Source organism: Triturus cristatus, chromosome 2_2 (assembly GCF_964204655.1).
Source record: "Triturus cristatus chromosome 2_2, aTriCri1.1, whole genome shotgun sequence".
Classification (NCBI taxonomy): Eukaryota; Metazoa; Chordata; class Amphibia; order Caudata; family Salamandridae; genus Triturus; species Triturus cristatus.
Window position 1 is genome coordinate 542,545,198 of NC_140582.1, and position 27,812 is coordinate 542,573,009.

The 27,812-nt window shown below is 42.9% G+C and overlaps 2 protein-coding genes across 2 annotated transcripts in view; both read left to right on the forward strand.

Moving 5' to 3' along the window:
* Window positions 1-27,812, forward strand: part of TLR2 (toll like receptor 2) — a 158,443-nt gene that overhangs the window by 126,805 nt on the left and 3,826 nt on the right. The window contains exon 3 of the mRNA XM_085641693.1: window positions 20,817-20,922. The gene's annotated coding sequence lies outside the window, so the exon portion shown is untranslated. The remainder of the gene's footprint in view (window positions 1-20,816; window positions 20,923-27,812) is intronic.
* On the forward strand, window positions 9,545-11,374 carry LOC146862485 (zinc finger BED domain-containing protein 5-like). Its single transcript, XM_085643087.1, has one exon. The coding sequence runs from the start codon at window positions 9,545-9,547 to the stop codon at window positions 11,372-11,374; it is 1,830 nt and encodes a 609-aa protein (XP_085499213.1).

Here is a 27,812-nt window from a genome sequence, read left to right on the forward strand (position 1 = left end):
AAAAAGTCCCACTATATCTGCAACCAAACATTAAAGCATACACACCTGGCGGTAGCCTAAGATCTCGTGATAAAGCCTTACTGTGTGTTCCGCGTATTCGCTTGACTCACAGCAGAGGAAAGGCTTTCTTCTATCTTGTTCCCTAATACTGGAACTAGCTTCCACTTCATGTTCGCACTTGTTCGAACTACTGTAAATTTAGAAAACTACTCAAATCTCATTTATTCTAAATCCTTTTTCCCCCTCTACTGATTATTTGTTTCCGTAACAGCGCCGAGATGCCCCAAGGTGAGTTTGTGCGCTATATTAAATATAAATAACATAACATAACATTCAGGAGGCGCATGCTAACAAAAATACTCAGCCTTGACATGATGCTCCTGGCTGTATGAAGGAGGAAAAAAGCGGAACGACAAGCGGCGGCAATGGAGGTGGGCGCCACCCAAAGCGAGATAGCACTAGCTGGGAGCAGGTGAAACCCCAGCCGGGAGATGTGCAAGTCATGGTCGACTAAAGTGTCAAAATCATGCTATCGATGCGACTTGCCGTTCCCGCACGAAACAAATGCAAACACTCTGCACTTGGACAAACATGCAATGGCTGTGGAAAGGAACATAATTTCAAGTGGTGTGTTGAGTATCTGCAAAGAAGGCGGAGTATGAAAGAAAAAGCAAGAAGGGATCCAAGGATGACCGGAAAAGGTCACACCACAGTCCCAAAGAGAACAAAAGGCATCATGTAAGGTATGTTGAGTTGACTTACAATTTGTGATCCTAATAGTTGTTGAACAGTGAGTTATCAGTAACGCTGTTGAGTGAGAGTAAAGAGTAAGTATACTGACTGATGATAGAGGCAGTACACCCTGTACTTGTGGAGGAGGATGAGGCAATGCAAGTGAGACATTCAAAAGCTGAGAGCAAATGTCCTACAGTTCTTCTGCTGTTAAATGGTTGTCGGGTGCCCTTCATCATTGACAGCGGGGCATCAATCAACATAATGCCGCTGGACAAATGCAAAGAACTCCACCTCCTACCATACTTATTCCATCAAGCATAAGAGTGCACACATGGGCAGCCTCAAAACCATCGTGGAGCCATGGGTCCTTCGAGGCAACAGTGCATTAAAGTGCTCCCTTTGACTGGGTCTGATCATTCAGCCATATTTTACGCTTTATTGGCCGGTAGCTGACTCAGCTTCTGACAAGCGGCAATCTTCAGGTCAGTACAGAGCTTGGGCTAATATTGATCTATTACAGCAATTGCTGACTTCATCCTCCCCACTAGTAGTTGAAAATCCAGAGTTAGCAATAGAAAACTACTCTTATTGGCTTTGTTCGGCCTTCTCCCAAACAGTCCCTACTAAAAAGGTTTGGCAAGGCAGGACCCGTCTTTCTGCTCCTTGGTTCTCAGAAGCTCTTAGGCTAGAACGCCAATGTTGCAGACGTCAAGAGAGGAAATGGAGAGCTCAATACGACTCTCTGGAGAGAGCAACTTATAAACTCTTGTTAACCAAATATAAGGCGCTTCTGGTAAAAGAAAAGGTGACGTACTTTTCATTGCAAATCGAAGCTGCCAAAAACTTGGCTTAAGAACTATATCAGATGATCAATATACTCACTAAACAACCTGTCTACAAAGGGGACTGGGTTAGCCAGTCATTCTGCGATAAGATCGCCTTGCATTTTAGGAGCAAAATCGATTTAATCTTTGACACCTTTGATCTTTCAGGCAACCATCCTATGCCTGCTCATCAAAACACTAGAGCAGATCTCCTAGTCAGTGACTCAGCAGCGGACGTCTTTGACATGTTCCTTCCGGTAACCACCACACGAATTGAAGATCTTATCACTACCACTAAATCAGGTTCCCTGGATGATCCTTGCCCGCCCTGAGTTCTCAAGTTGGTCCCTGAAATAATTGCATCTAACCTTGCAGACATCTTTAACAACATGTTTTGAATAGGCATATTCCTTTCCCGTTGGAAACAAGACTCCATTCTGCTGTTGCTTAAAAAATCTTACATGGACCCTGAGGATCCAGTCAATTATCGGCCCATTTCTAGACTCCCATTTCCTTCCGAAATAGCTGAAAAGGTGATGAACATTCAATTAAATCAGTTCATCAAAGACAATAATCGCCTGGATCCTACCCAATTTGGATTTAGATCGGAATACAGTACCGAGACTGCTTTGATCAAGGCCACCGATTAACTCAAGTTTATTTTGGACGACGGTGGATCTGCTGCTCTGATCCTGTTAGACATATCTGCGGCATTTGATACGGTGGATCATTCCACTCTGATCCACTGTCTGGAAGCAATATGTGTCAAAAACCTTGCCTTTAAACTACTTTCCTCCTTTTTGTCAGAGAAGGAAAATGCAATCAAGATTGATACCTTTTCATCGAACTCCTTTCGCCTGCCCTGTGGAGTTCCGCAGGGATTGTCCCTCAGCCCTAACCTCTTTAATGTGTAGGTTGCGGAATTGGCCCCTTTGGTCCCCGCCTTCAGGTTTGCTTTGACTTCTTATGCGGATGACATGCAAATCGTGCTCTCCACCTCTAACACCTCTTACGATACAAGTAATCGCATTCAAAACATATCAACAACTGGATGAGTGAACACTGTCTCCAGCTTAATGCCGGGAAAACCGAGGGGATTTTGTTCAGTAACAATTCAAACTTCTGGTCAATTCCTTGCTGGCCTGTAGAAATGGGACCCCTCCCTGCTCCTACTTGCAAAGCCAAACGCTTGGGAGTCATCATAGACGATCATCTAAATTTAGGCAAACAAATCAATCCTGTGGTCTCCTCTTTCTATAATATGGTAAGAATCCTTAAGAAAATACTAATCTTTCTTCCTGCCTCTGTCAGGCAGTCAGTTATTTCTATGCTAATATTATCCAAAATAGACGACTGCGATGGCCTTTATAATGGCTTGCAGGCTCAATACCTGAATAAACTACAAGTACTCCAGAATTCTGCAGCAAGACTATTACTAGGATTGCCTAGACACCAGTTGGTTTCTCTTGCCCAGAAAGACCTCCACTGGTTGAAGGTCTAAAAGAGAATTAAGTTCAAGGCCCTTTGTCTTACCTACAGAGCCCTTCACACCTATCTTCCTGAAGAAAGCCTTATCTTGGTATACTCCTACCAGAAACCTAATATCATCAGGCTCTTTCAAAATCAATCCCATCAGATTTAAGAAAGCTATATGAGGAGGAATCAGTTTTGTGGTGGGAGCACCCATATCCTGGAATCTCCTCCTGCTCTCCATAAGGTCAGCCCCCTCTCTACTCCAATTCAGGAAGTACCTGAAGACTTGGCTTTTCAATCAGTAGGTTTCTTCCTTCCTTTTCACGCATCTTTGCTCGCAGGACTAGCGCAAAGACACCTCCGGGTATACGTTGCGCTCTACAAGTTGGCTAGCATACCATAACATACCATAACAACATAAGGCAAAGTCACTACAAATAACAGTTCATGTGCTGCCAGGAAGTGTGTCCAATGCATGTCTCCTCAGTTTAGCAACAGCAGCAGAACAACTACCACATGCGCATGGATCCCGAGATTGCTCACAAATTTCCATCACTGTTTCATGGGAACGCTAAGGGGTATCAAGGTACAGCTCCACATCAATGATGACATCCACCCAGTTGCTTAAAAACACCTGAGAGTTGCTTTTTGTCTGCAGAGAGCCGTTGAAAATGCAAAAGCAAATTTACTGAAGCTTGACATTATTGACCACTCCGCAGGGCAAACTCATTGGGTTTCACTGATAGTAGTAGTACAAAAAAAGGATACCAAAGGAGAAGTGCTCATTTGTGCTGACATACACCAACCAAATAATTGAATGTGAAAGAAACCCTTGATCTCACATTGCCGACATGATAACACAATTGGAACCAAAGTATTCTCTAAACTTGACCTGAACTAGGGATGTCATTAGCTGGAACTAGAAGAGAGCTGTTGATACATCACCCCCTTCTCACGCATATAGGCCTGTTCAGGTAAACACTGTTGAGTTTTGGCATCTCTTCAGCGGCTGAAATTTTCCAGGATGTCATCAGGTGAGTCATGCCATCAACTATTGTGATGAAATATTGATGTTTAGGAGTACAACAAACAAAACGCTGCTAAAGGTGTGTCAATTGCTCACGAATGCTAGTTTGCCTTTGAACGCCAACAAATGCGAACTGCATATCCAAGCTCAAGTTCTCTGGCCATATCTTCTCAGATGCAGACTAAGTAAAAGTGCCTGCAGAGACCAATCCTCCCCAATATGTGAGCACGCTGCGATAGTTTCTAGGCATGGCCCTCTACTGTGCCCGATACATATGTAACTATGCCACGATCAGCACGCAGTTACGAGACTTGGCATAACAAAATACAGACTTTATATGGTCCGTAGCTTGTGAAGAAAGTTTTTTAGGATATACAACAGCCATTAATGCAGCAACCAACATGGTATACTCCAACCCTAAGCTACAAATTGAAGTCACTGTAGATGCAAACCTAGTAGGGCTGGAAGCCATTCTTGCACAGCATAGCAGACATCCAAAGGCTCAAAGACATATTGTGGCATATGCCATCTGTAGTTTGTCTGTCATGGAACAGGCATACTCACAGGCTGAAAAATAAAGTTTAGCAGTCGTGTGGGTCTGTTAACCCTTTCATGCCTATATATATGATAAGCAATTAACAATTATAATGGACCATCAAGACCTCTTGGCCCTTATTGGCAACCCCAGAGCCAAGATGCCCCCCAGGATTGAACTCTGGAGAATGAGATTCCAGAAATATGACTATGATATCATTTACAGACTGGGAAAAGAGCACAACCCACTGTCTACCTATCAGGAGCCCCATTACAGCTGATGACGTAAAAAACTGCGGTTGCAGAAGTATACCTCAATTTCATCATCCGCTACAGCAGTCCACCAGCCCTGACAGTAAACCACATTGCTACGACCTCCTGCCTGGACAAGGACATGGTCAGGGTGAAGCAGCTACTTGACGCTCACCGGGGGAAACATGAATTAGAAAAAGAAAAGGGGGAAGATGACCTACAAATGTTTTAAGCATTTATGATGAACTTGCGGTAACTCAAGGAGGACTACTACTGAGAGGACACAGGATTGTGCTTCAAAAAAGTCTAAGACTAAAGGCCATTGAGCTGGCTCATGAAGGACATTGTGGCATAGCGGCAACCAAACGAACTCTACATGAGAGGGTATGGTTCCCAAAAATGGATGAGATGGTGGAGGAAGAAGTGAAAGCATGTCTCATATGCCATTGTTTGTCAACCAAGACAACTCACCATCCACTAACGATGTACAATCTTCCTGAGAATGTGTGGGAAACAGTAAGCATTGATTTTTTTTACCTCTCACAAATGGCGAGTACCTGTTGGTACTCATGGATGAACACTCAAGAGTTCCACTTGTCAGAAGTGTTTTGTCCACTGGACATGGAAAAGTGATGAGTCCTGGATGACATATTTGTTGTGGAGGATACAGAACATCCTCAAGTCAGATAATGACACTCCTTTCAACAGTGAGGAGTTCAAACAGTTTATGACCCTCCTGGGCATTGAGCATCAACGCATCATCCCACTATGGCCTCAGGCAAATGATGTAGTTGAACGTTTCATGGGCACCCTCAAAAGAACAGTACAGAGAGCCTCTGAAGAGGGAATGGAGTTGGGCCAAGCTATGTGCCCGGCTGCGCCACACAGCTTACCGCACAATGCCCCACTCGATGGATAGTGAAAGTCCTGTCACCCTCAGGTTTGGTCGAGCAGTCTGAACAAAGAGCCCCCAGTAGACAGCAACTCGACATTAGATATCACAAAGATCAGAACATCTGATGCCACCAGGAAAGAAAGAATGAAAACGTATGCTGACACCAGGAGATAGTCTAAGGACACTGCTATTGACAAAGGAGATTGGGTGATAGACAGAAATGATGGATGTTTGACACTCCTTTTGCCATCAGCGCCTTACAAGTGATTGAGAGAAAGGGGAACATGATCACTGCAACAAGACATAGAAAGTCTGTCACCAGAGATGCATCACATTTCAAACACATAATACCACCCACAATGACTTCAGAAATGATGAAGAGTCGGATGTCGGAGCCTCTACCAACCACTGTGTAGTGGGCTGACCCCACGTGTGCAGGAAGTACAAGTAGACGCTGTAGACGTGGCCAGGTAGATGAAGAAGATATTTATTAAGTTCTTAGGTAGTAGATACAACAAGCTCCACAATAGGCCCCAGATCAGGCCCCACAATACGCCCCACCAGGAGCAGCATCCTAGCTGCTCAGCCCATCTTCTCAACTGTCTCACACCCACACAGGCATCCAAGCGTTCCACCCACACTAACATTCTACGCGGAACACTCACACTGGCTGAGCAGCTAGGTACAGAATGAAAGGGAACATATTAACATGACCTGAGGATACTACACATCCTCTCCCTTTACACTGAAAATTAAATAGACTTAAACTAAACCCAAACTACAAAGAAAACAAATAAATACAAAAATGTACAAAAGATATAAAGAGTCCATAAACCCAGGGATGCATGAAGAAATACATCACGAGAGGGAAAACAGACACACTAAGGCAGGGGTCTTCAAACTGTGGGGCGCGACCCCCAGGGGGGGCGTGGAGTTGATGAAAGGGGGTCGCGCCTTCCCGCCGCACTTCTGCCCTGAACTGCTTCCATCTGGAATCCAAAACGTTTACTCTACGTTTTGGATTCCGAGCAGTGCACCTCAAGGAGCTCTCTGATTGGAGGACATTGTCAAAGACTACAACGTCATTGACGACTGTCCTCCAATCAGAGAAGCAGCTGGATGCAAACCAGGAAATGCGCCCGTGAACTGGGGCCATAAATATGCTCCTCTGAAGTGCTTCGATAAGTGCTGGTTCCTGCTGCCTGCACTCTGCTCCGTTTCCTGGACGTCCTCATTGCTGCTGCTGCCGTGGTGTTTCAACTGGTGTCCTCTTCGTGCTTCTTGCTCTGCATTCCGATCTCCGATCTCCGGCTGTTCCCTGGTTTCCAAGGCGACCGAAACTCCTTCCTCGTGGCTGCCTTCTGCATTCCGATCTTCCGGCTGTTCCCTGGTTTCCAAGGCGACGGAAGCTGCCAAAACCGGTGAGTAAGCTGCCTCTTCCCCTGCCTTCCTATGCATCCCCCCCACCTTTAGGGGCCCTTTACTTTCTTACATATTCTCAAAATGTTAGGAAATGTTTACATAAGCCAAAGGATTAAAAGTGTAGTGGTCACATGTCATCCATACTGGTAGGCAGTATAGTTTAAGAGTGCTTGGTGTGGAGAAGCACAAACTCAGATACGAAAAAGAAACAGCATAGTTGGGAGTTTTCTTTAATAATAAGAATCGATTGCTGGTCAAATTAACCCTTTAAGCAACATTAATGACTGTTCTAATGTATGCTTTGCAGTGTGTATGGAGTTCTGTGATGAAAGTTAATAGCTCACTGTTGAATATTAGGACTTTAAGTTATAAATTGCAAGTAACAAAAGGATGTCTCCTTTAAAAGTAGTAACCTGCTGATGTGTCCACATTATATGCACTCTGAAATCAACTTGGTACACGTTCTTTGCCGCAGGCATATTAACCCTCTGCACTAACTTCACAGAGGTCAAAACCTTAACTATACAAAACACTGAGCTCTGTCCAGGAAGATAATTAATCACACGAGTTATTTTGACATTTTTGTGAGGCCTGGCAATTGCCGGAGGAAAGAAACGCTGCAGCAGGTGCTTCAAAAACATAAACTTGCAAACACAGCGCCCCGAGGAAGCCAGCACCTCGGCCCTGTCCTCTGCCATTAATTAATCTGCTGCTAATGATGCTGCCCAGAATGACTCCCCTCTCCCTTTCTATTATAATGAAGATGTCTTTGTTAAGTTAATCAACACCATTTTGCTCATCTGAAATGTTGCTATTCTTTGTCTGACCCTATCTGTGCTACACTGGCAAAGGACTTTGTCATCCATCCATAGATCCACAAAGTTGAACAATTTCCACCCCACCTCAGGCCTGACTTTCCAAACCAGTGTACTTTGGTTTGCATGTTATAAGTAAAACAATCTCCTACTGAATCTCCAATCAGGATTCACATCCAGCTGCTTTACTGAGACCTCTACTTTCTATCTAGCTATCGCATTCTCAAAATGTGGGATTGTTTTTAATATATTTAATTTGTATGTTACCCCTGCCACAATCGCTAAACGGAGAACAAATTTGTCATTTCTCTGACACAGATGTAATAATCAGAGACAAGCCACCTTCATATATTCATAACTATCCACTTGTCAACTGAATTGGGAAAGGGCTTCTCTAAAAAATCTCACTGGCAATCGGACAGTATCCGGACTATTATAGTACACTGATTATGAAGGGGTTTAAAAATAACATTAAGGACGGTTTCGTTTTTCTAGCAATTTTAATTGCGTGTCTGCCACTTGCTACATCGGTAGAACACTTCCTCCCCAGATGTGTATTTGTTGGCTCAAAAGATGCTTGACATTTCTATTTGTAGAAGCGAATGAATAAACAAAAAGATACAGACAAGACTGGGGCCATGTTCGGGTGATGAACTTAACTAAAGGCTGATGGCAATCGATTTTGAGGATAGTGAAGGTTTATTGAAATTATGTTAGGATATATGGAATTTTATCGAAGGATGAGTATGGTTCTATTCTGCTTACAATTTGTTTTTTTTAAAACTGTTAATCCCATGGAAGTATACCTTTAGTATGTCCAAGAAGTATGCCTATATTTAAGAAGTCCTCAATGAATAGCAGAGTCAAATTTCCGTCGTGTATCCTTTAAAGATCCACACTAAACTGGAATGAAAAAACACGCCGACACAGATACCTATTTTGCCAGGTGATGTTTGAGGATTATGCTCCCAAATTAAAGATCGGCACTTACAGGGTCGGATTGGTGCAGCGTGCATGGGGCCAATGGGTGATGGTACTGCAACAACATTAACTGTTGCATGGCTTAACACTTATAGGGTCCCAAAGGTGACTCCAACTCGGGTTCTCCATTCTGCTGCAGAACGGTTTCAAAGTAAATTGGTGGAGGGTTTCGTCTGCATCTTCTGTAACCCCACAAAATCCCATACACAAAGCGAATTTCATTTGCAAAGCCTTTATTAAACAAGTAGGCGGTGGATGTTACACATTTTGATCACCCATGTTACCCATTGCTATCAATGTGTACGCACTCAAGGGAAGGAGAACCTTGGTAACGGCCCACAACGCCAGCTCACGTGATGGAAGCCAGGACCAGCTGCAATTTCTGTTCTTAAGCACGTGGAAGAAACCGGATGTGTTATTCACATTTTACAGAAAAAAAGAAGATTTTTTACACTTCTTGTGAAAATGCAAAGTTTTATTTTTTAATTTTTTAAATGACAACCATACAGCATACAGCAGCAAGTCTGTGGTAATCATTAATGTTGGACTTTGAAATTTTGTATCATAGGGCAAACACACATTTGACATGGATCGTTTCCTGCTGCCAAAAGATGGTAGATCACTCAAACGAAAGGCCGAAACAGACGTCGAGAAAAGAGCTGCAAAAAGTAGGAAGTATGATGCCTCCTACCTGGACCTTGGATTCACCTGCGTCACCATAAATGGTGAAATAAAGCCACAGTGTGTGGTTCGTGGCATGACCTTGGCTAATGAAAGTCTGAAACCAAACAAATTAAAGCGCCACTTGGAAACCAAACACGGGTCACTGGTAGGAAAGAATACAGATTTTTTTGCCAGAGAAGACATCATCCACCAAAAAGACACTGTGAAAAATGTGGTCTCCACGCCAACAAATGCTTTGAAAGCATCTTACCAAGTGGCGTACCACATTGCCAAAAACAAAAAGCCCTTTACGGATGGGGAAAAAGTGATTCTTCCAGCAATGCTTGATGTGGCCAGAACAATGCTTGGTGAAAAAGCGGCAGAGAAGTTGAAATTGGTACCACTCTCAGACACAACAATTTGCCGCAGAATCTCTGACATGTCTGAGGATATCCATAGACAACTCCTTGCACGCTTGAAATCGAGTTTGTTTGCTTTGCAATTGGATGAAGCGACTGACTTATCTAAGGACGCTCATTTAATTGCTTATGTCAGATACTGCCACAAAACTGTAATATTGGAAGATTTTTTATTCTGTAAACCAATCAGGGGACAGGCAACAGCATCAACCCTGTTTGACATTCTCAATGACTTCTTGAGCTCCAACGGCTTAAAATGGGACAGCTGTGTTGGGATCTGTACGGATGGTGCTCCTTCCATGTGTGGGGCTAGGGCAGGCTTAAAAGCCAAAGTGTTAAAAGTGGCTCCTCATATTCTATGGACCCACTGTATGATACACCGGGAAGCCCTTGCAGTCCGAAACATGGATAGGGAACTTGGGGATGTGTTGGATTGTGCTGTGAAAATTGTTAATTTCATAAAGGCGCACCCCACTAGAGCACGTCTGTTTGCCATTTTGTGTGCAGAAATGGGAGCTGATCATAATGGTTTGCTTTTCCATACTGAAGTCCGGTGGTTATCCAGAGGGAAGGTTCTGAACCGTATTTTTGAACTAAGAAATGAAGTACGGCAATTCCTTCTAGATTTGGATCCATACAAAGCAGAACAGTTGTGTAATCCTCGTTGGCTTGTGCTTTTAGCATACCTTGCAGACATCTTTGATAAATTAAATTCCTTGAATTTGTCTTTGCAAGGAGCTGAAAGTACATCTTTCACAATGTGCAAAAAAATATCTGCTTTCAAGAAAAAGCTAGAGTTGTGGAAAAGACTAACTGAAGATGGCCTCCTGGAGGCATTCCCGTGTTTATCAGAAGCTGTTGAGGACACAGGTTACGAACTTGAAAGTGCTGCTGAGGTCATAAGAAATCACTTGACTTCTCTCAGGGGTGGTTTAGAAAAGTACTTTCCTGAGGACAGTGATCATGACAATGACTGGGTCTTCCAACCTTTTCTAGTGGATGCAGGTACTCATCTCCCAGTGCACCTTCAGGAAGACCTAATTGAGGTCCAGAGTGATCGCGTTCTCCAAATGCAATTCAGCAGAATCCCATTGGCGGAATTTTGGCTGAAAATGTCTGAAGAACATTCATGTTTGTCACAAATTGCAGTCAAGACTATTCTGCCTTTTAGTTCGTCATATTTATGTGAGATTGGTTTCTCAGCATTGGCAGTATTAAAGACCAAGTACCGTTCAAGGCTTGAGGTGGAGCACAACCTGAGGATGGCTGTAGCAAAGATACATCCACAAATTGACAATCTCTGCGGAGAAAAACAGGCCCACCCATCCCATTAGTTCAGAAATGTGTTACCAAGTTTGTCAAACTATGTTTTGTTTAGGAAAAATAAAGTACTGTTGTGCATTTTTGGGCAATTCTTTTTGGAGACTTTTTGTTTGAACTGTGTAGTAAGCTTGTGACTCCAAACTATAATCACCCATAAACCTTTAGTTTGCTAAACACTGTTTAATAATAATTCCCCACCGTAAAAATGATTTGCCATGGGAACGGGGGGGCGTTTGTGGTTGTCTGTGATGAGGAGTACCAAGTTCTAAAAAAAATTCTCAGGAGGGGGTCCTTAAGCCTGGAAATTTTGACAGGGGGGTCTCGGCATCCAAAAGTTTGAAGACCTCTGCACTAAGGAGAAAGGAAAGATGCAAGCATAGATCAACACACTAACACCATCCCCCTCCCTTAATACTGAACAAGGAAAAATTTAGGAATTGAAATAAGAGCTCACATACAACAAATGAATATAATACCCAGAGTAGAATCCTAAGGGTAGAACTCCTATGGGTAGATCGACACCCAATGAAGTACTTATCACGTGAGAAGACTGTGGCGACAACCCAATATGCCACCCCTCATGTGAGGGACACTATTGGACTTGTTTGTTTTGAACAAATACCCAAATGTACAGACTACGTCACATGGGACTAAAAACCCACGGACTTGTGCAGCAAAACAGAAAAGCAGCACAGTGTGGCATCAAAAGACGGCTACACGCACACTCAAACACCCAAATGTACAGTCTACGTCACATGGGACTAAAACCCACGGACTTGTGCAGCAAAACAGAAAAGCAGCACAGTGTGGCATCAAAAGACGGCTACACACACACACACGACAGCTAATATTTAAATGAAGGGACTAAAACCCAACACAAACGTGACAAAAGTGGGACTAACACCCCCTTTAAATTTAGTAAATAGGACTAATACCCATTACTACTAACATAGGTGAGACTCTCACCCCCTATAACAGAGTAAATGGGACTAAAACCCACACTCAAAGTAACAAAGGTGGGACTAAAACCCCCTTTCAAACTCTAAAAATGGGACTAAAACCCATTCCCATACAAATTACTGTGAACGTGGGGTGATGGGACTAAAAACCCACTCCCATCCCTAAGCAGGGATAAAACTATCATTAAAGGAAATGGGACTAAAACCCACTCCCATCCCTAAGCAGGGAAAAAATATCTAAAACGACAAAATGCGTAAATAAGAGACATGGGACTAGTACCCACTCCCATGCCAACAAAACAGGTATGTGTGAAACACAAATTAACAACGTTGGCATACAGCAATTACAAAACAATGTAAGAAAAAAAAACTAATTCTCCTGTGAAATAAAACCTTTTTACGTTAAATCTTTTAAACATGTACAACAACGTCATATTCCAAAAAGTCAATGGTGTGCCTGTCACCGCACTGATGAAAGACAGGCGTTCCCAGCAGGAGGACTGAAGACTCTCCGAACAATATGCCAGCAAAACTTTGTGACAAAAACAGTACCAACAAAAAACATAGACTCTCTCCAAACTTCCAGCAAAACCAAGTATCCTCGGAATGTTCAACATGAAAGTAACTTCAGACCGCAGCCCCAACTTAGAACTGTCAAGTAGACCGTTCCTGCCAGATCGACCATTGGGTGCAAGTATTATAGGCAATAGTCCGGTGACCAAAAGAAAAACTCACTGCCCAAACATCGAGACTGAAAAGGCAAACACTTGTAGAGACTGAAAAGAGAAAAGCATGCGAGGAGATGAGGTCCGCACGTCACAAGTTTGTTGAGGACTTTCATTTCACAGAAAACTTTATTCAGATAACAAAACGTGGTTGGTAACTTGCTGGTAGAAACGTGCATCACTGAGGATGAAAGAAGATCGGTATAAGTGGATCCGCCAACTCCAAAATGGCGGCACGCTGAGGAGTCGCACGCCGAGTGGCTCACGGCGCGCTCCTGCTACAAAACGTCATGGGCAACAATGAAGATATTGACATGTCACGAAGGTTTCTCGAGCGGCTCCACGCGACACCAATGACACGGTAAGGTGCTCGATCCGTGTTTGAATTTGAAGGCAAAGTACAACTGACATCCTTAACAGCCCTTGTAGTAGAAACTACGGCATACATTTTAAAACGGTTAAAGTCTTTACTTTCGTAATTGTGCACACTGCGATTTTGTAACTCAATCCAGCCTTATCGCAATAAAAAAAACATGCCCGAAGCAGAAATAAAGATCACACCAGCTCCAGAACGAAAAGTGCGCTAAATAATACAATGTCACACATCCAAATGAAAAGGTAGTAGAATACTGACAAAGATGATGAACTCGCATATCAAAGTCTTAAGTAAAACAGAAGCACTTCACTCAAGAGCATGTGCAAAGTCAGACATTGAATACCTTGGTTCTGGATGCCCTGTCGATGTTTGAAGTGGCACGTAGGAGCTGGTTGAGATAAATCTCTATCGGTTTTGATGATGAATTACCAGGAAACGTAGACGCAGAGATGACAACACAGCACGCCTGGGCAGGGCTGTCTGGTGTAGTGGACACTGGTGGGGCAGTCAGGCATGCTTGACAGGTTTCTCTTATACTTCAGTTGCGTCGCTTTACAGGTTTCTTTTCCTTTCATTGAATTGCTTGATGCTTGTTTCTTTTTTATTAGGTTGTAGTAGGTTCTTTCCTACATGTCGTCTTGCTGTACTCCACAACTTAAGTTGACATCAGACTACCTTTAGTGCGTGAGATGAGCTCCAGATCGTCGCCATAAATGTAGTGGGCTGACCCCACGTGTGCAGGAAGTACAAGTAGACGCTGTAGACGTGGCCAGGTAGATGAAGAAGATATTTATTAAGTTCTTAGGTAGTAGATACAACAAGCTCCACAATAGGCCCCAGATCAGGCCCCACAATAAGCCCCACCAGGAGCAGCATCCTAGCTGCTCAGCCCATCTTCCCAACTGTCTCACACCCACACAGGCATCCAAGCATTCCACCCACACTAACATTCTACGCTCAACACTCACACTGGCTGAGCAGCTAGGTACAGAATGAAAGGGGACATATTAACATGACCTGAGGATACTACACACTGGCTGTGAAGGGGAGCCAGTGGATGGGAGCAGAGTGGGGCTGCAGCCAGTGTTCACCACAAGATCTGGACGACATGTGCGCCTGAATCCGCAGACTGACTGAAGAGTTGCAAGACCCCGGATTAACAGGAAGCAGACATTAAAATGGGGGTGGTGGGAGATGTGAGGGAGGGCTCGAGGACCCAAATGAGGCTGCCAGAGACTAGAAGTGGATCGCCTTATGTGAGGGGCAGGGAAAAAGGGAAGGACAAAGAGGCTTATCAGCAACAACCGGCGATAATTATCGCTAAGCGCACTTAGCGCTAGGATAATTATCTCCGGCTAGCGTGGATTTTTATCGCTGAGATAGCGTGCTATTAGCAATGCTTATCTTAAAAGCGATAAAAATCCTAGCGCTAACTGCCTAACGTGAGATTATCACTGGAAACCCAGCGATAATCTCACGAAATGTGGCGTTAGCTTGTTGATAGGGCCTCACAAACTTAGCCATGATATCCACCTTCCATAGGATATCATGGCTAAATCAGTCCTGAATCAGGCGTGAGGAAAGTAGCGATAACAGGGGTTATCGCTACTTTTCTTGCCGCTATGCTTCATAGCGTGGGGCTTGATGATAGGAGAAATGTCGCTTAGCGACATTTCTCCTGTCATGTCAGGTCAGGAACGCCCACTTTGCATCTCATTAGAGATGCAAAGCTGGGAGCCAAGGAATTTGTGCGCTAATGCAAGGTTTCACGCGTTAGCGTGACCTTGCTAATTAGGCGATCATTTTCTATCGCCACGTTATAGGTATGCCCCAAGGTAAGTGATGTGGTTGCGGGGAGGAGAGTTTAGTGAAGAAGCAAATAAACGTTTTTTAAGCATTTGAGATTGTCTACGCCTCACCTTTACCTCCCTCAAGAGTCTCCCTTGACTCCACACAAAGTATGTAATTTTCTGCAGTTGTTTACCAATATGTTCCTCTATTTTGCAAATATGCTTATGTTTAATGTACAGAAGCAAATCCCTTGAGGTGAATTTTTATATAATTTAAGCACCAAAGCCTTTGCAAAATGCCATATCATTGTATTCTAGTGCTCAGGGGTTCGGGGCCCTGCCTTCCCACTTACATGTAGTGTGAACTTTGGAAAATTGTGTCCTCGTGCATCAGGTTCAGAGTTAAAAACAAAAGGCTCAAGAAAATGGATTTGATTGACATCCCTTGCTCCCTAAATCTAGAGAGTTTAGTGAATAACCCTCAATTAAATTGAAAACACGTAACCCTGTGATTCCCTGAAGTTGATGTTCTGCGACCTTAAATCACTGGACCCACAGGATAACATAGTTTATGGAGTTGGAGAAGAAAGATATTTATTAATAATAATGATTTATGTGTGCTGCTTTGTGCATTGACCTATACATCATGCAATTGTTTTTATTTTGTGAAAGGGCAAAGTGCCGCATTTGGAATGGAAAGTAAACTCTTGGTTCTGTACATTCTTACAGCATCTGCATTAACCAAATGAGCAGTGTTGCCCACCAGGTACCGCAAGCTGTCTAGTTGCAAAAGACTAAAGGACTTACAGAGGTCTCAAGCTAGCCTCTTGCTTATCATTTGGTTGGCTTTATTGTCACTCTCATTTGCTTGCTTCTTATTCAATGGCTTACTCAGTCCTAGCTTGTCTATCTTCTATTTGTCCTTCAAATAGAGTATAGCCTGTTTACCGTCTTTCTGATTGGCTGGCTTCCATCCTTACACTGCTCACTTTGAGAACTTTTATTTTTATTTTTGGTTATGCACTCCAGGAGAACGCTTGTGATTTCAAGCTCTCGCCTCTCTTCTGCTTGCTTCCACCAAATGGTCACCCCGTGCTCTCTGTATTTGTCTTTTATGTACTTCTCTCCAACACCCTCGCTCTATGTTGTTCTCACCCTCGGCTGCATCTCCCTGCTCCCCAACTTTTGTGTGCTTCTCACTTTCTTGTGTGCTTCTACATTGCGATTGGTGGCGTTCTCTCCCCGACACCCCAGCTCCGTGTTCTTCTCTCTATGTGTGCTTATACCCCGCCTCTGTGTTGCCACTGCAAGCAGACGCATCATTGTGCGTTTATTTTATTATAATTTTTTTATGATGCTGCACAGTATCGAGAAAAAGACTGTCGCTGTAGGGCATTGCCAAAAGGCATCAGCAAAGACAATAGGTCTCAAAGGTGAGACCTGTTGGCTTTGCCAATGCTTGTTTGTACAGCTGACATGCTGAATTTGCATATCTGATGGTTCTGTCAGATATGATAATGAATAAAAAGAGGACTCTGTTCAAGAAAATATTTGCCTAGGATCACACAATTTGAGATGGGTTTATGGGTCAATCACAGGTTAGGTCGAGCAGGTTATTCAAGTCACTAGACCTGCAGGTCTGGTAACGTTTTTCGAGACCGATGGAAGCATAGTGCTTTTGTTGGTTGCCCAGTCCATAACTGCAGAAATGTTATTTGTCTATGCCGTCGATTGCTGGTATGCGGCCAAGCAGCTCAAATGAGATTATGGTGCGAGAATGTTAGCAAAGGGTAAGAAGTTTGACAGGTTCAGCTTTCAGTGTCCCTATTTTCTCAGTCAACGATGCGATGTGCAAATTAAATACAACCGTAAGTTTCTCAATTAAGGGTTCCCAGCTCATATCATAATATATACCAATAGGTTTCTGTGCCAGAATGTCCAAAAAGCCTGAGTTGTTATGTGGAAGGAGTTTGGGAGGGCATGCCTGTCGGTGTTTCTCTTTTCTCTTGCATTTCCCTGCGGGGCCACTATGGGGCAGGCCTGAGGGTAGTGATTCCGGCTCGGATATCAAACTTGTGATAAAGGGTACCACCATCACCCGTGTCTCCCCGGATCTCAATCGGACATATGTCTGCGGTAAAGATGTTGGTGGCAGGTCACAAATGTCTAGGGTTAAACGCCTTTCGGTTAGGTCAATTTCATTGCTAAGCGCTCCAACAACCCTTGCTAATAAGGTATCCAACGTGGACCTTTTGGGTTCAATGGTGGCCTTCACAATCAACATTTTCCTCTTTCCCATTTTAGTGTCGATACTCCGAAGATACCAGGAGAAGTAAACTAAAATACAAATGTGTGCATTTCAAAAAAGCAGTTGGGGTGAATGGAACATGCTGCAAAAACTCCCAGTGGGCATAATTGGCATCTTACTGCACCTGGGTGGTGCGCAAAAAAATAAACAGTTAAAAGCAGAAAAGACACTATATCAAATACCGTATGTTTTCATCAGAAACGTGAAAAGCCTAATGGCCCTGAAGCCATAAATAGTGCCCCAGCCTTTTCGGGTGATAACAGCTGAAGATGGCCCGATCTAGGCCTGGTCTTTGCCAAGGTACAGCCCAGACGTGTTCTACGTTGGGGGAGAGATTGATGCTGTATAGCGCTGCGGGCTCCTCCTCCAGCCTCCTACTGCACTGTGGGCCTTGCAGTCCTCTCGAGCATTTTGAAATCTCTAATGAAGCTTTAAATGGGCCTGTAGTTGTACTCACCGGTACTGAGTACCGGCACTTTTTATTTTTACTGATCAGAGTACCGGCACTTCTCCAGTGCTAAGGAGAGTACCGGTACTCAGTAAAGGTAAGCTAATTGGTGCTAGAGCTGCGGAGCTTGAGGCAGTTAGAGTGGAGCAGATCTCTACGGCACTCTGACAGCCAAAGCGCCGCTCTAGCTCGTAGGTGAGCGGCTCATGTGCGTTATGCAAAGGGTGTCCCTGATTGGAATTTACACTCACTGCTGTGTTTGGTAGAGAAGGGCTCATTAAGGCCCTTCTCTGTCAATCACATTCACACTGTGCTTTCTGTAACAATCCCAAGTGAACCTTTTTGGCATAGGGAGAGGGAGAGAGAGAGAGAGCTTGCCTGCTTCTGTGTATGTTTGATTGTGAGAGAGAAAGCGTCGGCGAGCTCAGAGAGGATGAGAATCTGGACACGTTCAGGAGGTAGTTTTAAAGAAATGCGTGAAATGCTTTTGTGTGTGCATTGTCTGCTTGCTTCTGTGTGTATTAGAAGTGTTTTGCTAAAAGTAATTAAGTAGAAACAGTATGACAGTGGGAAGCTGCAAATATTGCAAAACAAGGAAATCTTAATATATCGTGTTAGGTCTTTATTTTGTGTAATGAGCAAACACGTTTTGTTTATATTGATACTTTTCTCAAATGTGTTGGTATGTCCTGCAACTGGCATAGTACTCATTATTAATGCTGCTATTCCAAAAAATCTCTTTTGTTCTGAGGCACACTGATAACTAGTCAGAATAGTGCTGTTGGTGGCTTGACTGCATTCATTTAAAAGCTCCTTCTATTATGATTTAGGGCCTGCTCCCAGCAGGGATTCACACCACTCTTTATCATCATATGCAGCTGTTAATCTGCATATATGGGAAGTGTGAAACTACTATCAAAGGAAATGCAAGGGCAAAATGAATACTCAATAGAAATGTCTTAGTATCATCATGTCTCGCCCCGCCCACTAGCCAAGCCCCCTAGCTCAATTTAATGAGTACCTACACTTATTTTTTCCCATTTAAAACAGTAATGACTGCCCCCAGGGCTGGTGTTAGCCAGCTAACCTGATTTTGAAAAGTGCAATGCCCCTAGAGAGTTTTAAAAGGGATACAGAATACCTCTCAAAATTTAAATTGTATTAATCTATATTGGAGACTGTTTTGGTTCACACAATAAGGCCTTACTTGGAACTATCACCACAGCACACCACATTCTTGTTAAGGCCTGATGTCTCCTGTTAAGAGTTTTGAGTGGAAGAGGGCTGGGTTTCTTGTTGATCGACACATTTTTTCTCTCTGCTATGATGTTGTACAAGATCTCAACTATGTATTATTCGGCGTCTCACCTTAACCTCTCAGCGCCGAAAATGTTTTTAACCAACATTTTTAAATTACAATATCAAATTACTGAATGACGTTTTTTCTGTCTTTTCCTAATAAAGAAGTCTGTAATTGTATTTTTTATTTTTCTAAATGTATATATAATTAGTTTTTGCGTGTAAAATATAAATCTCTATTGTGCAATGTTGATTTCAGTTGAGATCTACATTTAAAAAAAAAAATTGAAATAAATATCAAACTATGGGAAAATAACACAATTTATCCATATATATGCATCTGACACTCCAGAATGTCTAGGTAATGATAAAAGTCTTGCCATCTAGTGTTCTTACACTTTTCCCCATAAAAATGGCACCCACATGTGTTGGCGAGTTTATCCTGTAGGTCAGGAAGGGGCCCCAATCACAACCATGCTAAGTATGCTGCAAACCTGCCTATCGATCTTCCACTCTCAGCGAGCTTTAATAATTGCATGAGTACACTTTCCTTCTTGCATTCCATAACGAATCTGGTCAATCTCCCCTATAGCTTTTTAAGAGTTTTGTAGCAAAGCCGAGGGGCAATATTTGAAACTCAGATACTAGACCACAAAGGTTGTTCATTTTTCCAAGCTAAGAGGGTGTGTGGTTTTGCCCTAAATATTTGGGGTGTCAGGGTGTCAAAGATATTCCCTACTATTTAGTGCAGTTAGTGGCCCACTTAAATGGGGATGTCCCAGCAAATGCTTATTTAGGGTTTCCTACTTGTACATGTTCATATTAAAATCTGATATCCACTGCTAAAATATTAGGGGCATATTATCAAGATAGGCGATAAAATTATCGCCGCTTTAGCGGCAGAAAACTGCCGCTAAAACGACGATAATGGGCTTGATAATATGCTCTATGGAATTCCAATTGAAGCCCATGTTAGATGTGAAGGACCTCTAACCTGAGCTTCAATTGGAATTCCATAAAGCATATTATCAAGCCCATTATCGCCGTTTTAGCGGCAGTTTTCTGCCGCTAAAGCGGCGATAATTTTATCGCCTGTCTTGATAATATGCCCCTTAGTTCTTCAAGTCAGGGATTTAGCAACCACTTCTGGTTCTCACACTCTCACTACGGAATAATCAGCAAACATAGACAAATTGAGAGTATCCTTTCCAAACGTGACTCTCCCCCTGAGACATGTTATTTCTCAAGCATTGAGCTGGAAGTATCCATAACGCTTGAGATAACAGTGTGATGAAGGACACCCACCCTATTTCCCCTCTGTGTCATCAACTTTTATCTGGTATCTCCCCATTCTCCAGGATCTGTGGGTCTGGGTGTGTGATGCCATTAGTCAAATAATGATAGTCTCAAAACTAAATAAGGCAGTAAACGTAAATAACAAGCCTTTAAATTCATTTAAAGTGTTAGTATTCTCTGCGATCAATCTCACCAACCTGAACATAAAACCTTGCTTTAAGAAATTTTTACCTTCTTTTTTGGTTTTTACAGAATTATCCTGGTCATAAATTGAAAGAGGAGGCAGCAGAGTGACAATGGAGCTTTAAAGTGCATTTTCTTATTGGACTGAAAAGTTCTTGAAAAAGAAAACTCAAAGGTGAGCAAAAGCAGAAGTAGGTAAATATTTCTCCTACCTTCGCTAGAAATGTTCTGGTTCGCAAAGCTATAACAGTGGCAGCCGCTGCCAATTAAATACTGGTAGGACAGAACGGGGTAAGCTGGGGGGTGGGGGGGGGCAATAATTTAAAAAAAGGACTAACAGGCCACTGACACTGCCTACTGCCTCGGTGCTCCTCTGCTCCCACACAGCACAGGCTCCCAGACTCACCACACAAACCAGACACTGCTCTCATGCTATTACCAAGTATGAGAGAAGGGTTGGGATTAGCCCAGCAGGCTGGTTTGATGCTAGCTCAAGAAACCTGTTATTTTTCTCCACCCGCTGTGCAACACAGAGCTGGGTTGGAAAAATATAAGTGCGCATGTTGGTTTGGCCGGTCTAAGACAACCGGCCAAACAAACATGCACACCTACAAGGGCTCACCATTGCTCCTCCCTGCTGCCGTCCATAGGCATAGAGGATGACCTGCCCCGCCCCACCCCAGACTTGCTGTCAGTGAAAAATAAAATTATAATAAAATTGTTTTATTATCATTTTATTTTTCATCTGCTGGCTTTGAGCAGTGGGGCGACACTCCTCTGCCATTATGGAGGAGCTGTCGCTGAGCTGTAAATTGTGGTGTTGAATCATGGATGCTTTCTCAATGCACCAGTGAGGAACAAGGAAAGGCCCACTTTGGTAGTGTTAGAGTTAATTGGGAATTTTAAATTTGGTTTCCTCAGCACATGCTAATGTCAACATGTATTACATAAATAACAAATATCAAAAATTCTTGTCTTTCTTTGTATTTGTTAGGTTTATACTCATATGTTCTTGTTTAGTTCTTTTTTAGCCTCTTTTTTGAATATGTGTCGTTATCTCGCAAGACATTATCCCGCATACCATCACCCCGCATTTTTTACAACTCAAGTGCAATTACTACGCGATACCATCACCCCACAAACTTTCACTCGCCACATGACTTTACCACGCATGCCATTACAACGCAAAGGCATGCGTGGTGAAGGCATAAACTGTGTGAAAGTGCTTTACCTAAATAAATAAATATATATGTGTATACACACACATATATATGCACGAAACTGCAGGTGCACAAGTGAGTGCTCCAGCACATTAGAGCCATCACTAACAGTGACGCCGCATATCCGGTAGCAAGGCACTTCAGGGAGAAACATGACAACAATTTGTCACATCTGAAGTACTTTGTCATCGATATGGTCTTTCCACTGAGAAGGGGTGGCAATCGTGAACAACTGCTAAGACAAATGGAAACTAGGTACATCTTAGAGTTGGACAGTAAGACACCCCAGGGTTAAAATCGAGTGAGGATTTTTTCACCTGTCTATAAAACACTTAATTCCTCTCGCACCACATATTCTAGAACAGTTACATTGCCGCCTCCCAATATGTTTTTAACATAGTATTCTTTTAAGATTTCCTTTTTTAGTACTACACATCCAATCAAGGCTGTGATTTGGACCAGTGTAAGCATTGGTAGTTTATGCACTAGCACTATGCACTTTTTTCCACAGGCAAATCACATGGCCCACTTGGGCAGGACATCTATGTATATTTTTGTAATGCAATAACCTTGTCATGACTATTTTGCTGTAACCAATATGAATCAGTATTCGAGCTTGATTTTAGTTACGTGCAATAGAGCTTCATATAATGACCAATTTTTAACCTTTGACTGTTAAGTTTAGAAGTGCAACTTTGCTGCAAAATCTTTGGGTCATTCACATTGGTTTTAATATATGAATTTATAGCTCTGGTTTTTAGCATTTATATCGAGTTTTATTTATGCTACAGTCGTACTCTGGATGTTTATTTATTTATTTATAAATATTTATTGAGTTTGCGTTATTTGCACTATGATCATTGAACTGTAATGCACATCGGCATATATTGCATCGCAACAGCCTGTACCAATGACGGTAGGTTATCTATGTCTATGATTACCTGTGGGACTATTTGGTTTGAAATTGTTTCGCAGACCTACCGTCGGGGAGGTATTGCTTGGGTATCTATGCTGAGGTAAGGAATCTGCAGCTAGAAGTCTCTATCAGATGAACAAGCTACTTACCTCCGGTAACGCCTTATCTGCTGAAGACTCTATTCAGTGCAGATTCCTTATTGACCCACCGACCGTCCCTGCTCTGCGAACTGGTTTCTAGGGAAAGGACTTTTCTCTTTTCAGGACCCTAGTTTTCCACACCAGTGGTCAGTGTTCTTCATGACTTTGCGCTCCTCGTGTGGAAAGTTGTGAAAAGAAACTTGCATCAGTATGCTGTGGTGGCGCCTATAAAGGCACCGCACACACCACATCCGATGCGGACCATGCTGATTACGCCAGGCGGAGCCAATTGATGCCACCTACCAGTGCGCAGGGGTAGTGCTCACAAAAAAATTCTGGATCCTCTCTGACGCCTGCCGATAATTCTAAGGTAAGGAATCTACATAGTCTCTACCAGATAAGGTGTTACCAAAGGGTAAGTAACATGTTCTTTATGTAGCTCTCAGCCATCGGAAAGGTATGTGGGCACTTCACATTTCAGCTACTAGTACTATAGTATCTTTAGACAATGAACATTTGAAACCTTAGACATAATGTATATAGAATATCCATATAATAGAGAGAGGGAATATTGAAGGTCTTTGACTCTGGAAAGACTGAATATATGCTAGGTTAGGTAAGTCTAACGAAAGCAACAGCACATGTAAATGGAACTGTTAATAGTAGACAGAGAATTGAATTTGTCATTCACAGTGTGCAACCAAGAGCGAAGATTAGACAGTGTTTAAGAATAAATAGAGATCAAAAAAGGCAAAAAACTGAATCATAGGAAAGGCGTTAGATGAGAGTACACCTGAGGAACTAATATTTGAGAATGGAGAACAAAAGTCCATAGTTCCTCACGGTTACTTACTCTGAGTTAGGTCAAGTCTGAAATGTTGCTCCTTTTGTTTCCTCAGTCTGAACCTTTGGGCTTTTTCCTGTGATTTATGGTGTACCTAATTTGTACCTTCTTTTGACGCCCTGCCACCTTTTGGGCTTGTGTGATCTTGTTTCTAGAGTGGATGGCCATCAACAAGATACCACTCTGTAAGTGCTGAAATGGTGGCACTTGGTGACTCCCCCTGTTAGAAATTGGGTTATTGGTTGAAGGGGGTTGAAGTCCCACTAAGGCAACAACCCCAGTCCTTGTCAGGGTGAACCATAAAACTCCTAAAATTAACCTGTGCTTAACCCTGTGGTAGCTTGCCACAAAAGCAGTCAGACTTAACTTAAAGGGAATGTGTAAAGCATTTGAGCAGCACACAAACAGTGATAAAATAAAAACACAGGACAAAAAACACACACCATTTTTACAAAATAGCGTAAAATGTAAGGGATAAAGTGATACCACAATGAATTAAATCCGATCAGTAGATCTGGAGTTATGATTTTTGAAAGTTTTTAGTGTAAAATAGCTCTTCAAAGACCAAAGCGCCAACCAAGTGCATCTGGCTGCGCAAGACCAGGGCAAAGCCAAAAGTTAAGGCCTGCTTTGATGAGCAGGGGTCACATTCACATGGTGTATTGTGCTCAATCTTTTCTTACCTTTGGACTTAGAATTCATTTTGAAGAAAAGTTCCAAAGAAGGAGTTCAGCGGGGAAAGACAGCAGGCCATGTACGAAGAAGTGTCGTTGCGTGGAGCGGCTAGACAAGGTAGTAGTGAAAATCTCCAGTGGAACGAAGTTACAGGCTGTAGCCAAAGATGCCTCCACAAGGCTCAATACCTTCGGTGAGGTATTTGAACAGGATTTGCTGCTGTGGAGAAGACGTAGTGGGAGCTACTGCGAAGTCGGGCCGACTGGCTATGCACCTTGAGTGGATTGGCTGGCAGGTAGGTCCCGGTCTTCTGAATTGTTTAAGTCTCAAGATTTTGGGTTAGGCGGATGAAGCACCTCTAACACCACTTCCAAGGGTCCAGGACCTTAGAAGCATCACTCAGATGGTTAGGACTCACACCAGAAGAGGCCAGGTGCAGGCTTTCATGCCTTAGGAGCTTGTTATGTCCCTGTAACTCACACAGGAGTCCAGCCACCTACTCTTAGGGGTCACTTCTGGTGGTCCTGGGTTCAAGGAGATGGTCCAGTTCTCCTTCAGGCAGCAATACGGGCCTTCAAGAAGCGGAGTAACCCTCGCGTATCAGCAGGGCAGTCCTCTAGGGGTCTACGCAGTACTTATGAAGACTGAAGAGGTGTTATGAGGGTTTAATATGTATACCTGGTGCCATCCTTTGAAGTGGAGGGCTTCACTCTACTACCCCAACATCTGGTTCTGCAAAGTTCTTCCCTTCCTCTGTCAAGGCTCCAAGAAGTCTTTGGTGATGAAAGACCAAGGTCAGATTCCTTTGTCTGTGTTGGAGGCAAGCCTGTTGGAAGTGCAAGAGGGGCAGGGAATGCTCCGCCCCTAGCCATCCTGCCCGCATAGTCAGGCCCCTGTTGTCTCATTGTCTGGGAGGTATACACAAAGTTGAACTGCAGAGTCATTCACAGCCATCTGACCCAGGACACTGACAGAGGCACAAATGGTTAGGACAAGAAACTGCTAACGTTTTGTGACTTAAAATCTGACTTACCATTAAAGAGGATTTTAAAATACAATTCATTTGGAGTCTAAACCAGATTTATCTACCTGCTCCCAATCAAAAGTTAGCACTTATTCAATGTATTAAATGAAGTAAGGTAACCCAACATTACCCAATGGGAGAGGCAGTCCTTACAGTAGTGGAAAATGAATTTAGGAGTTTTTCTCTACCAGGACATGTAGGACTGAATCCCATATATCTTTTTTTTTAATGCAATGCACCCTGCTGTTTGGGTCTTTATGGCTTACCTTATGGGTGGCTGTTATGTATAAAAAAAGGAAGGTAAAAGATTTAGTTTGCTTGGTCGAAATGGCATTTTCAAACTGCACTACAGACTGCAGTGGCAGATCTGAGACAAGTTTTAAAGTGCTACTTTAATGAGTGGCACAATGAGTGCTGCGGGCCCACTAGTATCATTTAATTTACAGGCCCTGGGTATCATGCAACATCATATTCTAGGGACTTCTAAGTAAATTAAATGTGCCAATTAGGGTTACGCTAAGTTTATCATGTTTTAGGGGGAGAGCACAAGCAGTTTAGCACGTGTTAGCAGAGTTATAGTGCACAGAGACCTAATGACAACAAAAACAAATTCAGAAAACAGAAGGGGTAGGCAAAATGTTTGGGGGTGACCCTGCAGAGAGTGCCTAGTCTAAGACTCCATATCTAGAAACTATCTTGGTGGCCGGCCAGTTTGGTCCTACAATCCACATTCCAGCCTAGAAGATAGATAATCTTGGCTTTATTTTTCACATAGTTCTATTCTTTGTACCACTAATCAATAAAGTTACTTAGACTCACTTCTTTTTCTTTAGGACATTAAGAAAGAGCATTGCCTTTCTCTAGTTTAAGGGCTGTCTCATTGTGATATGGGTTTTCATATTGTCATTCTCTGTCAATGTTTTATATATGGCCTGCCGAAAAATCTATTCCATAGTTTCAACGTGATACAGAACACTGCATCTGTCCAGCTACGTTGCCGAAGGAAAACTGATCCTATTTCATCTCAGCTTATTAAGCATTACTGGTTGCTAGTGAACAAAATAATTTTCTTAGGGCCAGATGTAGTAAAAACCTGGTTGCATAAAGCGGTTGTAAATTGTGCACCAAATTTTGCAACCAGTAGTTTATTTTATAAACCTACCTATGTACTAAAAGGTAGGTTCTCAAAATAAGGAATCCTAGCAGAACACAGACAAACCTGCCTAATGCATATTAATTATTCAAGTAGCGCTTTGTAACCCCCTAAGATTGGCTACAATCTCAAAGGTTCAAGGCTTGCAAGAGAAGCCTGATTTAGTGGAAATGGAGTTGCTTTTAAAAAAAAGATTAAAACTTCAGTGACAGTTGGCAGTAGTCCTTTGGACCACTCCCTACTCCCTGTTAACCCAATTTGCAAATGTGAAGGGGTCAAAAGGTGATCCCTTACCATTTGCAAACAAGTTACCACCCTAGATGTGGAAATCTGTAACTAGCCGCAAACTATTGATACAGTCAGGACCGAATCGCAATTTGAAAGGAACACACCCAAGCCACCCTTTCCAAATTGCAATTTGGTATCCCTTTCTCAACTCATTTAGGAGTTGATTTTGAGAATCTGCGTATTTCACCACTAAAAATGTTAGTACATCTGACACTTAGTGCAGTACATTGCTGTATCCAGGGTGAAGGTCCTGTTTAACTGGAGAGCAAATGTACTCTTTACGTACAGCTAATCTCTTTTCGTTCTGCTTTAAAGGAGAATGCTGCACATCCAGCGTTTCAGATGTGCATGCCGGGTTCTCATTCCTTCTCTCGTTGTGCCTCTCTCCTATGTATTGACCTTTCCATCTAAGTCCAGCCCCTGGCTACCCATTTATTGTTTCACAGAGAACTAAAGACCGTTCTCTTTGCCCTATAGGTTAAGTTCTCTTGACTCCTTCTAACTAATTTCTAGTGCTTGGACACTTTCTGATAACAGTGTGCTTTTGAATCAATTAATTAATTACTATTTCACAACTTGTAGCAGACATGTGGTACTTGTGCCATTCTCTAAGTAAGCTGGTTGGTGTATGTTATACCTGCTGCTCACCCAGTGTGACTATGGTGGTGGAATGTTGGTGTGCGAGGATGCTGTGGAATGTTGGTGAGTGAGAGAGTCATTTGGAGGCTGGGCTGAGCAGTAGGAAGACTGCTACTGGTGCCAGTTCGTGTCGAGGAGTGCTGAGACGGTGACTACCTCTTTCCTG

Coding starts and splice junctions, on each gene's coding strand:
- LOC146862485 (XM_085643087.1), top strand. CDS start 9,545: ATGGATCGTTTCCTGCTGCCAAAAGATGGTAGATCACTCAAACGAAAG.